At 45.1% G+C, this 15,398-nt stretch overlaps 1 protein-coding gene across 1 annotated transcript in view; it reads left to right on the forward strand.

Annotated features, from left to right (window-relative positions):
• The window catches only part of csmd1 (CUB and Sushi multiple domains 1), a 501,649-nt gene that overhangs the window by 65,921 nt on the left and 420,330 nt on the right, over nucleotides 1–15,398 (forward strand). Inside the window, exons 13-14 of the mRNA XM_033020497.1 lie at nucleotides 9,487–9,678; nucleotides 12,259–12,385. Of these exons, the coding sequence (XP_032876388.1) occupies nucleotides 9,487–9,678; nucleotides 12,259–12,385 (319 nt within the window). The remainder of the gene's footprint in view (nucleotides 1–9,486; nucleotides 9,679–12,258; nucleotides 12,386–15,398) is intronic.

Genomic DNA, 15,398 nt, shown 5'->3' on the forward strand with positions numbered 1-15,398 from the left:
CCAGGTTTAATAGCCTGATGGCTGTGGGGAAGTAGCTATTCCTGAACCTGGTTGTTGCAGTCTTCAGGCTCCTGTACCTTCTACCTGAAGGTAGCAGGGAGATGAGTGTGTGGCCAGGATGGTGTGGGTCTTTGATGATACTGCCAGCCTTTTTGAGGCAGCGACTGCGATAAATCCCCTCGATGGAAGGAAGGTCAGAGCCGATGATGGACTGGGCAGTGTTTACTACTTTTTGTAGTCTTTTCCTCTCCAGGGCGCTCAAATTGCCGAACCAAGCCACGATGCAACCGGTCAGTATGCTCTCGACTGTGCACCTGTAGAAGTTAGAGAGGGTCTTCCTTGACAATCCGACTCTCCGTAATCTTCTCAGGAAATAGAGGCGCTGATGAGCTTTTTTGATAATTGCGTTAGTGTTCTCGGACCAGGAAAGATCTTCAGAGATGTGCACGCCCAGGAATTTGAAGTTCTTGACCATTTCAACCATCGACCCGTTGATATAAATGGGGCTGTGGGTCCCCCTCCTACTCCTTCCAAAGTCCACAATCAGTTCCTTGGTTTTGCTGGTGTTGAGGGCCAGGTTATTGCGCTGGCACCATATGGACAGTTGCTCGATCTCTCTTCTGTATTCTGACTCATCCCCATCAGTGATACGCCCCACAATAGTGGTGTCGTCAGCGAACTTGATGATGGAATTTGCAATGTGGTTTGCTACGCAGTCATAGGTGTAGAGTGAGTACAGCAGGGGGCTGAGCACGCAGCCTTGAGGTGCTCCCGTGCTGATTGTTATCGAGGCTGACACATTTCCACCAATACGAACAGACTGTGGTCTGTGGATGAGGAAGTCGAGGATCCAGTTGCAGAGGGATGCGCAGAGACCCAGTTCTGCGAGTTTGGTAACCAGTTTGGAGGGGATGATTGTGTTAAATGCCGAGCTGTAATCAATGAATAACAGCCTGACATATGAGTTTTTGTTGTCCAAGTGGTCCAGTGCGGAGTGGAGGGCCAGCGAGATCGCATCCACCGTTGATCTGTTGTGGCGGTATGCGAACTGCAGTGGGTCCAGGTTTTTGTCGAGGTAGGAGTTGATTTGCTCCATGATCAACCTCTCAAAGCACTTCATCACCACCGGCGTTAGTGCCACTGGTCGATAGTCATTGAGGCACGTCACCTTACTCTTCTTGGGCACCGGTATAATTGATGCCCTTTTAAAGCAGGTGGGGACCTCAGACCTCAGAAGTGAGAGGCTTAAAATGTCCGTAAAAACTCCCGCCAGTTGGTCCGCACAGGTTTTTAGAACACGACCGGGTATACCATCAGGACCAGGTGCTTTTCGGGGGTTCACCCCTCTGAAGGATTTCCTGACATCGGCCTCTGTGACTGAGACTGAAATGCCATCACAGCGAATGGGGGATCGGGAAGGCACATCAGTATTCTCCCTGTCAAAGCGTGCGTAAAACGCATTGAGCTCGTCAGGGAGTGATGTTACACCGACATTCGAGCTGCCTCCTGGTTTTGCCTTGTAGGAGGTGATTGCATTCAGACCCTGCCACAGCTGCCGAACATCTGTCTCATCCTCCAGTTTGGAGCAGAAGTCCCTTTTGGCCTTTTTGATGGCCTTACCAAGGTCGTATCTGGTCTTCATGTAGGCCACTGTATCATTGGAGGTGAATGCCCTGTGTCTGGACTTCAGGAGAGCGCGGATCTCAAAGTTCATCCAAGGTTTCTGATTGGGAAACACTCGGAAGGTTTTTGTAGGGATGCAGGTGAGGGAGGAATGATTTAATAGGAACCTGAGGGGTAACTTTTTTACATAAATAGTTGTGGGTGTATGGAACATGCTGCCAGAGGAGGTAGTTGAGGCTGGGACTATCGCAATGTTTAAGAAACTTTTAGACAGGTACATGGGTAGGACAGGTTTAGAGGGATATGGGCCAAACGCAGGCAGGTGGGACTATTGTAGATGAGGCATGTTGGCTGGTGTGGGCAAGTTGGGCTGAAGGGGCTATTTCCACGTTGTGTATGACTCTATGACTGTAATACGTACATCCTCTAACCTCTTTCAAAGTGAAAGATTCAGGTCTGTGCCATGGAGTTAGTGGGTTTGATAGGCAATTCTGCTGTGCTGCTATCACCCTGAAAATGTACAAGTGAGTCTGAGCTGGCATGTCCCACGGCATTCACTATTTATGCCAGCAGTTCTCCAATGCTTCATAGGTGCGTGTCTCACAAATGCAAATCTGCCTGAAGCTTTTCTAATTGCTGAATACATTGCCTGCTGTTTCATTTGGAAGGATACACTTGAAATAATAGATTCTATGAATTGTAATGTGATTACAATCCTGCTGCTTGACTTTGTGTTTTGTGTTCAATTTTAATCACATTTTTATTCACTGCAATGACGTAGATCAGGACAGTCAACTTTAGAGCACCTGGACATTTTGGAGTAACTCTTTGGTTCAGAGAGAGCTGACAGTCTTTATTGATCTTCAGCTTTCAAGCTTGTTGATTTTCTTTTGTTTTCTTTTGAAGCATCTAGTTGAAGGGAGTTAACAGTAAGCTAATGGCCCTGTCCCACGGTACGAGTTCATTCCAAGAGCTCTCCCGAGTTTAAAAAAAATCCAACTCGTGGTAAGCACGGAGAATGAACGTAGCGGGTACGTCGGAGATCGGGGATGTCCCTTAGCGGCTCGTAACACTAACGACAGGTATTGGGGAAGACTCGCTAACGGCAAGTAAGCTCGGGAAGACTCATGAAGATTTTTCAACATGTTGAAAAATGTCCTCGAGAGCCCCGAGTACCGACGAACGGCCATTACCGTAAATCTCTGAGTTCAAATCAGGGCAAACTCGGGAGAGCTCTTGGAATGAACTCGTACCATGGGACAGGGCCAGAAAACCAACTCCACCTTTCAAGAATCAAGAGTGCTTTATTGTCATATGGCTTTACTTTAGACTTCACACTTTAGAGATACAGTGCAGAAAAAGGCACTACTACTGACCAAGTCCACCCCAAACAATCTTCTCCAGTGTCCTCCCACATTCCAAAGATGTGCAGGTTAGTTGGTTAATTGGCTTGTGTAAATTGCCCCTAGCATGTAGGATAGAACTGGTGTTGGTCGGCATGGACTCGGTAGACCAAAGGGCCTGTTTCCACTCTGTAACTTTCAAACTATCCTTGATGAAAATTGTTTTGCATTGTATTTGCATCACGCATCAGGAGATCACGTGATTTTAGGAATGAGTCATGCCAAAAATGACAAAGTGTAAAGAATAATGATTGTAAGAGAAAAGTGTATCATAACTGAATTTGTGATAACGTGAAAGATGGCAAAGAACCAGAAAATGGATGAAAAAATAACACGTGTTAAATAAAACACAGATAAGATTTTAAGAACACAAGGAAGTGCAGGTGCTGGTTTACAAATAAGAGATGCAAAAGTGCTGGAGTACTTCTGTACGTCAGGAAAGAGGGTCTTGACCCAAAATGTCCGTCCATGTTCTGCCCGACCCATTGAGTAACTCCAGCACTTTGTGTCCTTTTATTTGAGAAGATTTTGAATTAGGCTGAGAATTTATGCACTCCTTCTGCATAAAACATTGGACTGGGCCAGATTGTGTTGATGGTTCCTCGAGGAGGAACCACCAGGTTGTGCTCTGGGAGCAACAGCACATATTGGACTAACGTCCCTCCATTGGAGATGTGATGACAGTGGCCAAGGTCATGACACCAGCATCTTCTTGGAATCCATGCTGTCAGGAAAGATAAACGTGGTTGGAAGAAAATACAGAGCGGGGACTGCAATGGGGAGGTAATTGAATTGTAAATAATTGAAGTAAACCCTTCAGCCCATCATGCCTGCACTGACCAGCAAACGCAAATCTCTGCTCTGTACCTTTTCAAACCTCTAGTTTCCCTCCCCTGGCTCAGTCTGAAGAAAGTCTTCGAGAAACGTCACCTATTCCTTATTTCCGGACATGCTGCCTGACCCGTTGAGTAACTCCAGCATTTTATGTCTATCTTCAGTGTAAACCAGCATCTGCAGTTCCCACCTACACATTTTGTCTCCTCCAGATTCAGGGATAATTTCTACTCAGCTGTTATCAGGCAACTGAACCATCCTATCACCAACTAGAGAGCAGTCTTGACCTATCATCTACCACAATGGAGACCTTCGGACGATCTTTAATCGGACTTTACTGGACTTTATTTTCTCTGTACTCTTTCTAGGTTAACCACATCTTTCCTATGGTAGGGTGGTCAAAACTGAAAGGTCCGCATGGATCATGCCGAAAGGCGCTGAATGACTCTTGGTTCTTGGTTTCTTGGTCCTCCAAAATATTCCAAATGGAATTTAAACTGGAGGTGGTGAAGGGAGGGCTTAAGCCAGAAAGGGTTATTGGGAAGAAAGAGCTACTTTAAATTTAGTTGCATCTGGTTGGATAACTATAGTAGGGTGGAGATTATTCCATGCTTTAATTGTGCGGGGGAAGAACGAATTGCTGTACACATCTGTCTGTAGCTGGGATTACAAATTGGATCGAATGCCCTCGTCTGCTCCTAATTGGTTTGGGTTTGGTGTAGGTCTTGTAGTCTTCATGACATTGTCATGATGATGATGATGATGATGATGCATCTCTGATTAATAATGTGCCTTTTATGTTCACGAGATTGATCCCTGGGACGGCGGGACTGTCATATGAGGAAAGGTTGAAAAGACTAGGCTTGTATTCACTGGAAGTTAGAAGGATGAGGGGGTATCTTATAGAAACATATAAAATTATCAAAGGACTGGACAAGCTAGATGCAGGAAAAATGTTCCCAATGTTGGGCGAGTCCAGAACCAGGGGTCACAGTCTTAGAATAAAGGTGAGGCCATTTAAGACTGAGATGAGAAAAAACATTTTCACCCAGAGAGTTGTGAATTTATGGAATTCCCTGCCACAGAGGGCAGTGGAGGCCAAGTCACTGGATGGATTTAAGAGAGCGTTAGATAGAGCTCCAGGGGCTAGAGGAATCAAGGGATATGGGGAGAAGGCAGGCACAGGTTATTGATTGGGGACGATCAGCCATGATCACAATGAATGGCGGTGCTAGCTCAAAGGGGCCAAATGGCCTCCTCCTGCACCTATTTTCTATGTTTCTATGTCTTATACAGTAAGTTTGAGGAAGGGTCCCGACCCAAAACTTCAGCTATTCCTTTTCCCCAGAGATGCTGCCTGACCCGCTGAGTTACTCCAGCTTATTGTGCCCATCTTCTAATGTGTCTTATTGGACACAAAATGCTGGAGTTGCTCAATGGATCAGGCAGATCATGGATGGACATTTGGAGTCGGGACCCTTCTTTCCTGACCTACTGAGCTACTCCAGCACTTTCATTCCAGCACTTCTGCAAGGACACTTCCTTGTGTCCGCACAATCTTCTAATCTGTGTTTTATTTAGCTCGTGTTATTATTTTAAATCCATTTTCTGGTACTTTGCCATCTTTCGCGTTATCACAAATTCAGGCTGTCACGCCTCACCTCATTCTGCAAGGAATAGGAGTTCTTTCCTGGGAATCACTTCCCAGAGCCCCTGTTGACTACCAGAAGAGCAGTGGGAAGCCTGTCTGTGCTTGTTACATGGGATTTATGCCACTCTTTTGGCAGCATTACAGCTGCGTGGGAGCAGCTCCAGGGAAATACCTACCCATTACTTTTCCTGTATTTATTTTAACAATGAATGTTCTGCACTGATCTGCCACTGCATCAGATTATTACATTGCAAATGGTGCTTTAACTGATTGAAGTGTCCATCAAAGCATCAACAACAGAGGAAGGGTCCTACAACTAAAAGATGGCTGTAAATGAGAATAATTACTGTTACGACATTAAGGAATGCAGCCAGATCCTGAATAAATCTAATCCTTTTTTTGACTAAACAAGTATCTCTCTCTCTCTCTGTTTTGGTCTGTCTGTCCATCTCTCTCTCTCCCTCTCTCCCTCTCTGTCTGCCACTCTCTCTCTGTGTTATTGTGTGGTCCTGTGCTCCCTTTCCTACTCTCAAAGAGGTTGTGATGTGATAAGCAACCATTTCGCCTTGTCGTTTTTCAGCGGCACAAAACCAAAGCAAATGTTTTGTTTTTGAAATATAGTGATCTGCACAGCCCAAGAATCTGGATCTAGAGCTCATCCAGTAAGATCAGGACGAGACTCATGCTGGGATCCTTAACATTGCTAGTGCTGACGTAAGAAATGTTGGCAGTTCTGTACGTCTTTTTTCCAAAAATAAACTTCATAAAAATATATATAGAAACAAATAACAGTGCAAAATCTCTTCTGCCATTCTCAGTGTCAATACATTAATTAATTGGTGTTATTTTTGGTAATGTTCACAAACTACCCTTATATCAAGCATCTTGCCACACATGTGATGCCTAGGGGTGATATAACCTACCCTTGTTTGGGAGGGGCGTCTCCACCACACCCTACTCCCCAATGTGCTTGCAGTGGAAGGACCCGAGACTGTGGTCCTCCCCCACAGAGCCTTGGCGTTGGCTGCACCGAGCTTCAGTGTGTCCCTCAGCACGTACTCCTGCAGTCTGGAGTGGGCAAGTCGGCAACATTCCCTGATGGACATCTCGCTCTGCAAGGCACAGTGGCCTGCAGCAACCAACAAAACCTAGGCCTCACATTCTTTTGTTGGTCAGATAACTTGAAAGTTATCCCCTTCCCTCTCCCCTCTCCCCCTTCCTCCACCCTAGTCGTTTAACCAGTTCCACAGATCACCAAATTGCATCCGTCTGGAGGTCTCAACATCCCCAGCCAGCAATGACCCTACCAGGGCACCTCCTTGCCTGAGGGCATCTGTTGTCGACCCTGATTTGTCCGGTTCTTTTCTCACCTCGTTCACCCCCCCCCCCACTCCCCACCCCTACATTCAGTCTGAAGAAAGGTCCTGACCTCAAATGTCACCCATCCTTTTTCCCCAGCGATGCTTCCTGACCACTGAGTTATTCCAGCACTGTGTGTCTAACTTGAAATTCCTGCCTTTCACTATTATTGTGGTGCCAACGTAGATAGCGATATCATTTGTGCGTTGCTGTAGATACTTTGAAGTGAATCACTCATTGCTCTGTTAAACCTACTGGCCATGATTTAAGATGGGTATTCCATCTGATCTCTTCAAATCTATCTTACAATCTTAAATCTGGTGCAGTGGTAGAGTCGTACGGCTTTGATCCTGACCTCGGGTGCTGTCTACACGGAGTTTGCAGGTTCTCCCTGTGACCGTGTGGGTTTTCTCTGGGTGCTCCAGTTTCCTCACACACTCCAAAGATGTACAGGTTTGTAGGCTAATTGTCTTCTGTAAATTGTCCGGATGTAGTGTGTAGGGTAGTGTATACGGGTGTTCGCTGTTTGGATGTTGGGACGGTTTCCTCACTGTATCTCGAAACAAAACTAAACATGCCAATATTCATGGGGACGTACAACAATTGCTCAGGTGAGTCCATCACCAGCAAACAAACAGTGAACTGCTGGTGATGGACTCAAAGTGCTGGAGTAACTCAACGGGTCAGACAGCATCTCTGGAGAAAATAGATACGTGGCGTTTCAGGTCTGGAGAAGGGTCCCAACCCGAAATGTCACCTGGTCCTTTTCTGCAGAGATATCGCCCGACCCACTGAGTTACCTGAGCACTTTGTGTCTATCTTTGGTATAAACCATATAAACCAGTTGGGGAAATCCAGAACAAGGGGTCATAGTTCAAGGATAAAGGGGAAACCATTTAGGACCAAGATGAGAAAAACATTTTTCACACAGAGAGTGGTGAATCTCTGGAATTCTCTGCCACAGAATGTAGTTGAGGCCAGTTCATTGGCTATATTTAAGAGGGAGTTAGATGTGGCCCTTGTGGCTAAAGGGATCAGGGGGTATGGAGAGAAGGCAGGTACAGGATACTGAGTTGGATGACCAGCCATGATCATATTGAATGGCGGTGCAGGCTCGAGGGGCCGAATGGCCTACTCCTGCACCTATTTTCTATGTTTCTGTGTCTATCTGCAGTTCTTTATTTCGACATTGTGAACTGTTGATGCCAGGTGCAAAGTTATAACCTGCCCCCTTGTTACATCGCAATGGTTTGGACGTTTGCTGTATAAAAATAATTTGGCTTGTTGCAGCTCACAAGTACATATTTATGACATGTTTTCTTTTGCACACAGTATGATTCCCATTAGTGATCTTGTTGGTGACCTTTCAACCATTTATGAGTGAAGTGGCAAAGCAATTCAGGCTGAACATGAATGATGTTGCAGCAGCACCAGTAAAGTGTGAGGAATGAAATGGTGTTCAGAGCGTAATTCACTTACTAATGATGCCGGTTCCAGAGGGTTTTGGTACATTCAGGTGCTGTAGATGGAGCCGAAAGATGATGAGAAACATATGGCTTTACTGGTAATGTAATTAGTTAAGGAAAAGTACTGTGAATAAAGGGCACAATGTTTTACAGCTAAATATATTGTATTAGTTTTTGTTAGTTTAGTTTATTGGAATGTGTGCTGTGGTACAGTGAAGAGCTTTAAGGGCCTGTCCCACCTGGGCGCCATTTACACGACAGCATTTACGCGTCACGACGCATGACACGCACGTCGTGACGCACACGTGATGCGCGCATGGTGCGTGGTGACGTAGGCAGTGACGAGCGGCCGCTCGCGTCACCCCACGATTTTGGAATGTACAAAATCTTTACGCGCCATCTGCGCGATGCGCAAATGACGCCCAAGTTGGACAGGCCCTTTATGTTGCGTGCCATCCAGTCAGCTGGACCATACACAAGTCTCAGGAGAGTTTAGTACCAGAGGCCACAGCCTCAGAATAAAAAGACGTACCTTTAGAAAGGAGATGAGGATGCATTTCTTTATTGAGAGGGTGGTAAATATCTAAGAAAACTTTATTCCCTGTATCATGTATATGCACACCATGGACGGCTTGATCATAGTGTAAGATAAAGTCCTGTAACATCCGATTAAAGATAGTCCAAGGATCTCCGATGAGGTAGATGGGAGGTCAGGGTCACTCTCTAGTTGGCGAGAGGACAGTTCAGATGCCTGAGAATAGCTGGGAAGCAACTGTCCGAGAATCTGGAGGTATGCAATTTCATTCTTCCATACCTCTTGCCCGATGGAAGAGGGGAGAAGAGAGAGTTCCCAGGGTGAGACTCGTCCTTGACTGTGCTGCTGGCCTTGCTGAGGCAGTGTGAAGTGTAGATGGAGTCCATGGAAGGGACGTTGGTATAGAAGGATGTAAGTAAGGTTTCAAGGTTCAAGGTCAGTTTACTGATTAAGGCACAGTGAAATTTGTTACCATTAAGATGGAAAGGTTGTAGAAAAGATAAAGGGAATAACAGTTAGTACAAGATGAAGATTCTGTTGGGCTTTCTGTTGTTGCAAGTCTTTGTTCTGTCCGATTTAACAATGTATTTAACAATGCAAATTTCTTATTTGCAGGCTTTGATCTGATGAAATGCGAGGATCCAGGAATCCCAAACTATGGCTACAAGTTACGGGATGGAGGGCACTTTGCTGACACGGTAATCTTGTACTCCTGCAATCCTGGATATACGTTGCACGGGAGTAACACCTTGACCTGCCTGAGTGGAAATCGCAGAGTGTGGGACAACTCTTTGCCTTCGTGCATAGGTAAAATCAATGAAGCTGAGCCAACAACATCCCAGTGAACCATTGCAACATTTCAGAGTGTCAGCGGATAGAGTGGATGTGGAGAGGATGTTTCCACTCGTGGGAGAGTCTAGGACCAGAGGCCATAGCCTCTTAATAAAAGAACATACCATTTGAAAGATTCGCAGGAATTTATTTAGTCAGAGGGTGGTGAATCTGTGTAATTCTTTGCTATAGACAGCTGTGGAAGTGAAGTTGATGGATATTTTGAAGGTGTTGATAGATTCTTAATTAGTACGGGTGTCGGGGGTTAAGAGGAGAAGGCAGGAGAATGGGGTTGAGAGGGAAAGATAAATCAGCCATGATTGAATGACGTAGACTTGAAGGGCTGAATGGCCTAATTCTGCTCCCAGAACCTATGAACATTTAATTAGTTCATGCCAAGAAACGTAACTGCATAATCCACGGTTTCATGTTTTACTGATGTATCTGTGTGTAATTTTGATTGTGTTCTTGAAGGCACATTTGAAATCTAAATAGAGGTCATAGGTTTACACAGGGTGGCCCAGTGGCGCAGAGGTAGAGTTGCAGGCTTACAGCACCAGAGACCAGGGTTAGATCCTGACTGTGGCAGCTGTCTGTACAGAGTTTGTATGTTCTTCCTGTGACCACGTGGGTTTCCTCCAAAGACGTGCAGGTTAATTGGCTTCGGTAAAATTGTCCCCTAAAATTGTGTAGGATTGTGCTAGTGTGCTGGGATCGCTGGTCGGCGCGGATTCGGTGGGCCGAAGGGCCAGTTTGCACGCAGTATTTCTAAAGTCTAGAGAAATGTAAGATGGAATCCCCCGATGCTTTGCTGTGAATGCCCGAAGTTCACACTGGTGACATCTGTCAGGACTAATCATGATCTGGAACCACAATGACTGGCAATTTCTGCTCCTATACAAGGAAAACCCTAAACCTGTTACTGTGAAAACTTGGGAGGACTCCAAGGCTGACTTGCTGAGGAGATCAAAGAAGGATAAAAGGGTTCTGGCCAGGAAGTCCCCCACCTACTTCCCACAATAGTCTACCAGGAGCAATCACCTACCCTTCACAGTGAGAATATTATATATATATCCTCATAGATGTGTAGGAGGGAACTGCAGTGGCTGGTTTACACTGAAGATAGACACAAAATGCTGGAGTAATTCAGCGGGACAGGCAGCATCTCTGGAGAGAAGGAATTACGTTTTGGGTCGAGACCCTTCTTCAGACTGAGAGTCAGGGGAGAAGGAGACACAGAGATATGGAAGGGTAAGGTGTGAAAGTCATGCTATAGATTATAGAACAATACAGCTCAGGAACAGGGCCTTCAGCCCACAATGTCTGTACCGACAATGATGCCAGGACAGACTTTTCTCATTTGGCTGCACATGATCCGTAGCCCTCTATTTCCTGCCACAAAGTCTCTTAAATGCCACTACCTTATATGCTTCCATCACCACCCCAATATGCCAATCCAATTAACCTACAAACCTGTACGTCTTTGGTGTGTGAGAGGAAACCAGAGCACCTGGATAAAACCCACGCGGTTACAGGGTAAACATGTAAATTACGTACAGACAGCACCCGTAGTCGGGATCGAACCCGGGTCCCTGGCGCTATGAGGCAGCAACTCTACCGCTGCGCCACCGTGCGGTGGCAAAATAGCTGAGGAATTGCATATTGTCCCTATGGTGACAAGGAGTGACTGTCCTTCAATAATCAGAGCAATGAGTTGGAATGACTCTGATTGAAAGACGTTTCTGCTGTTGTTATTGATAGTCTAATCGGATTTTTTTTGAAAAAAAGCATTTGCAAGGTCAAAAGAAAAATTGATACTGATGACATAGTACAGCAGGTCATTAAATATCTCATTAAGAAGGATAATGAATATCTATTATTTTGGCTGTTAGTTGTTGCAGGCCATGCATACTATTTCGATACTAATCAATAGTCTACGCTTTTTGGGATTTTGAATTAAACATCTGTGGAATTCATTGCCGCAGACGGCTGTGGAGGCCAAATCATTGGGTATATTTAAGGTGGAGATTGACAGATTCTCGGTTAGAGTCTAGAGTGTCCAAGTGTTTTATTGTCATATGTCCCAAACAGAACAATGAAATTCTTACTTGCAGCAGCACAACAGAATATGTAAACATAGTGCTCTGTAAACAATATAATGCAAGAAAAGAGGTTTACAAAATGCACACGCACACACATATATATATGTGCGTATATATATTTATATGTGTGCGTGTGTGTGTGTGTGTGCATATATACACATACATACATAGACATGCATATTAATACAGATTAGTAAGGGTGTCAAGGGTTACACATATTAATACAGATTTGTACGGGTGTCAAACATTACGGGAGAAGACAGGAGAATGGGGTTGAGAGGGAAAAATATGTCAGCCATGATGGAATGGCGGAGTGGACTTGATGGGCCGAAAGGTCTAATTCTGCTCCGATAACTTATGACCTGATGAAACATGGGTGTGGCGTGATGCATATTTGTAATTCCCTCTCATGGCGGAGGGGTAGGTTGATTGTTGTTTTGTGTTGCTATTTCAGCTGAGTGTGGAGGCCACTTTAAAAGTGCAGCGGCTGGGAGGATTCTGTCTCCTGGATACCCAGCTCCGTATGACCACAATGTCCACTGCACCTGGATAATCGCAGCTGATCCGGGGAAAACAGTCAGGTATGACAAAGGTTCCATGTGGAAACAAGGAAATGCAGATGCTGGTTTCCGAAAAGAAAGACACAAGGCGCTAGAGTAACTCAGCGGGTCAGGCAGCGTCTTTGAAGAACACTGACTGGTGATGTTTTGGGTCAGGACCCTTGTTCAGACTGATTGTGGTGAGGTGGGGTGGGGAAAAGAAAACTGGAAGAGACATGGGGGTGGGACAAGGCCTTGGAAGTGATGGACACAAAATGCAGGAACAACTCAGCGGGCCAGGCAGCACCTCTGGAGAAAAGGAATAGGTGACGTTTCAGGTGGAGACCCCTCTTCAGAGATGGATACAGATGACGGATTGGGCAGGGGGATTGATAGATAGATGGCTGGACAAAGGCCAGAGATGAAGAGACAACAGTGTGGGGCACAAAGAAATGGCTGGGGCAGGAAGGAGTGTTGGGGGAAGGGAGGTGGGGTGGTTCTTAGTTGAAATTGGAGGATTCAATGTTCATACTGCTGGGTTGTGAACTAACCTAGCAGAATATGAGGTGCTGTCCTTCCAGTTTGTGTGTGGCCTCACTCTGACAGTGGAGGAGGCCCAGGACAGAAAGGTTGGTATGGGAAAGGGAGTTAAAATGGTTGGCAACCGGGAGATCCAGCAGTCGACCCTTGGCCTGCATGGTGTTCAAGCTTCCTTGAGAGGTAGAAATTCCATCATAGTCATGACATTTTATTTCGCCTTGGTTTTATGGAAATATATTTGATGGATTGTAAATGTAAATATCAAAACTGTTGGTTTAATCTATTTCTGGTTGCCATTGAAGTGAAATGCCTGAGTGGGAAAGATAAAAGTGTTTGCTGATCATTTGAGTAGTTGCAGAAGTTAAATATTTGCTGGAGACACAAGGAACTGTAGATGCCAAAACACAAAGTGCGGGGGTACCTTGGTGGGTCGGGCAGCATCTGTGGAGTGAATGGATAAGCGATGTTTCAGGTTGGGAACATTCTTTACACTATGTTGCCTATTCATTCCCACCACGGATGCTGCCTGTCCTGCTGAGTTACTCCAGCACTTTGTTTAAATCCCAGCAGACTCCAGGGTGACACAAGGTTTCCATTCTTGACAATTCCATTCTAGAGCCGCTGCCTCACAGCGCTAAAGACCACGGTTTGGTCCTGATCTCCTTGTGACCGCGTGGGTTTCCTCCGGGTGATGCAGTTTCCTCCCACATCCCGAAAATATGTGGGTTTGCGGGTCCATAAAGTATCTGGAAAATGTATGGGAATGTATGAGAATGAGGGATGACATAGAACTGGTGTGAGTGAGTGATGATCAATTTTCGGCGTGGACTCAGTGGGCCAAAGGGCCCATTTACATGCTGTATCTTTTAACCAATTTTAATCAAAAGACTGTCCAAAAGCCGATTTCTCCCCATGTTAGAAGTAACCATTTCAACAACTGGTATTGCATCACTCAAAGTTATTTTGCTATAATCCTTTCATTGCATCAAATAAACATCTGAGCACAGCTCATAATGAAGCTACTTTAATAAATACTTTATCACTTATTAATGAATACCATGGACTGTTTTATTAACATTATTATGAATAATAGACCTTTGCATAATTTTGGATTTGCATAAAATTGGATTTGCATAATTTAGTTTAGAAATACAGCTTTGAAACAGGCCCATTGAGTCCACACCGACCATTGATCACCTGCACATTAATTCCATCTTATTCCACTTACATGCCCTATACACCAGTGGCAATTTTACAGAAATCAATTAACTGATAAGCTTGCACGTCCTTGGAGCGCGGGAGGAAACCTGAGTACCCGGAGAAAACCCACGTGGTCACAGGGAGAACGTACAAACTCCGTACAGATGGCACCTGTGGTCAGGATCAAACTTGAGTGTCTGGCGAGGTGAGGCAGCAACTCTATCGCTGCACCACCGTGCCACCTCAAATGAAGTCATTCATAAACGAGGGAGTTACTATTATCAAATATAATGGAGAATACATCCCTATCATGCCTTCTGCTGCTTTTTCAATGCTTTGAAGTTTTTTTCAACGTAGGAAGTTTAATTTGTGCAAAGCTTACTTGGGTGAACAGCATTGTGGTTGTGATGAAATATTGATCTCAATAGTTCAATGGTGCTTTAGTTGGCCCATATACAACTGCATAAGCGCCTTGAGTATTAGAAAGGCGCTATATAAATCCCATCCAGTATTATTATTATAGTGAAATTATTTTTGCATATATTACACATGCTGCCGCAGTCATTTTTGGCACCATTATTCAAAGTCTGGTCGGCCCGCACGCTCGATGAACTGGAGCAGGTCCCGCGGATCAATGTCCCTCTCCTCTCCTCACCATCCCTCTCCTCTCCTCGACCTCTATGGTTCAATGATTCTTTCTATTATCACGAGGATGTTGCCAGGACTCGAGGGTCTGAGGTACAGGGTGAGGTTGAGCAGGCGAGAGCTTTATTCTTTGGAACGCAGAAGGATGAGGGGTGATCTCATGGAGGTGTACAAGATCATGAGAGGAATAGATAGGGTACATACACAGTCTTTTATCTAGAGTTGGGGAATCAAGGTGAGGGGGGAAGGATTTAATAGGAACCTGAGGGGCAACTTTTTTTACGCAAAGTTGTACATTGAGCTGCCGGAGGTAGTAGCGGAATGTGTAATTGTTATGATAAAGAAATAATGTTTTAGACCAGTACATGTATAGTTCATGTCATAGGAACAGAATTAGGCAATTCGGCCCATCGAGTCTACTCCGCCATTCAATCATGGATGATCTATCATTTCCTCTCAACCCCATTCTCCTGCCATAACCCTGACACCTATACTAATCAATAATCTATCTATGCCTTAAAAATATCCATTGACGTGGCCTCTACACCCTTCTGTGGCAATGAATTCCACAGATTCACCACCCTCTGACTAATTCCTCCTTGTGTCCTTTCTAAAGGTATTCCCTTTTATTCTGAGGCAGTGCCCTCTGGTCTTAGACTCCCCCACCAGT

The sequence above is a fragment of the Amblyraja radiata genome, chromosome 5 (assembly GCF_010909765.2).
Source record: "Amblyraja radiata isolate CabotCenter1 chromosome 5, sAmbRad1.1.pri, whole genome shotgun sequence".
NCBI lineage: Eukaryota > Metazoa > Chordata > Chondrichthyes > Rajiformes > Rajidae > Amblyraja > Amblyraja radiata.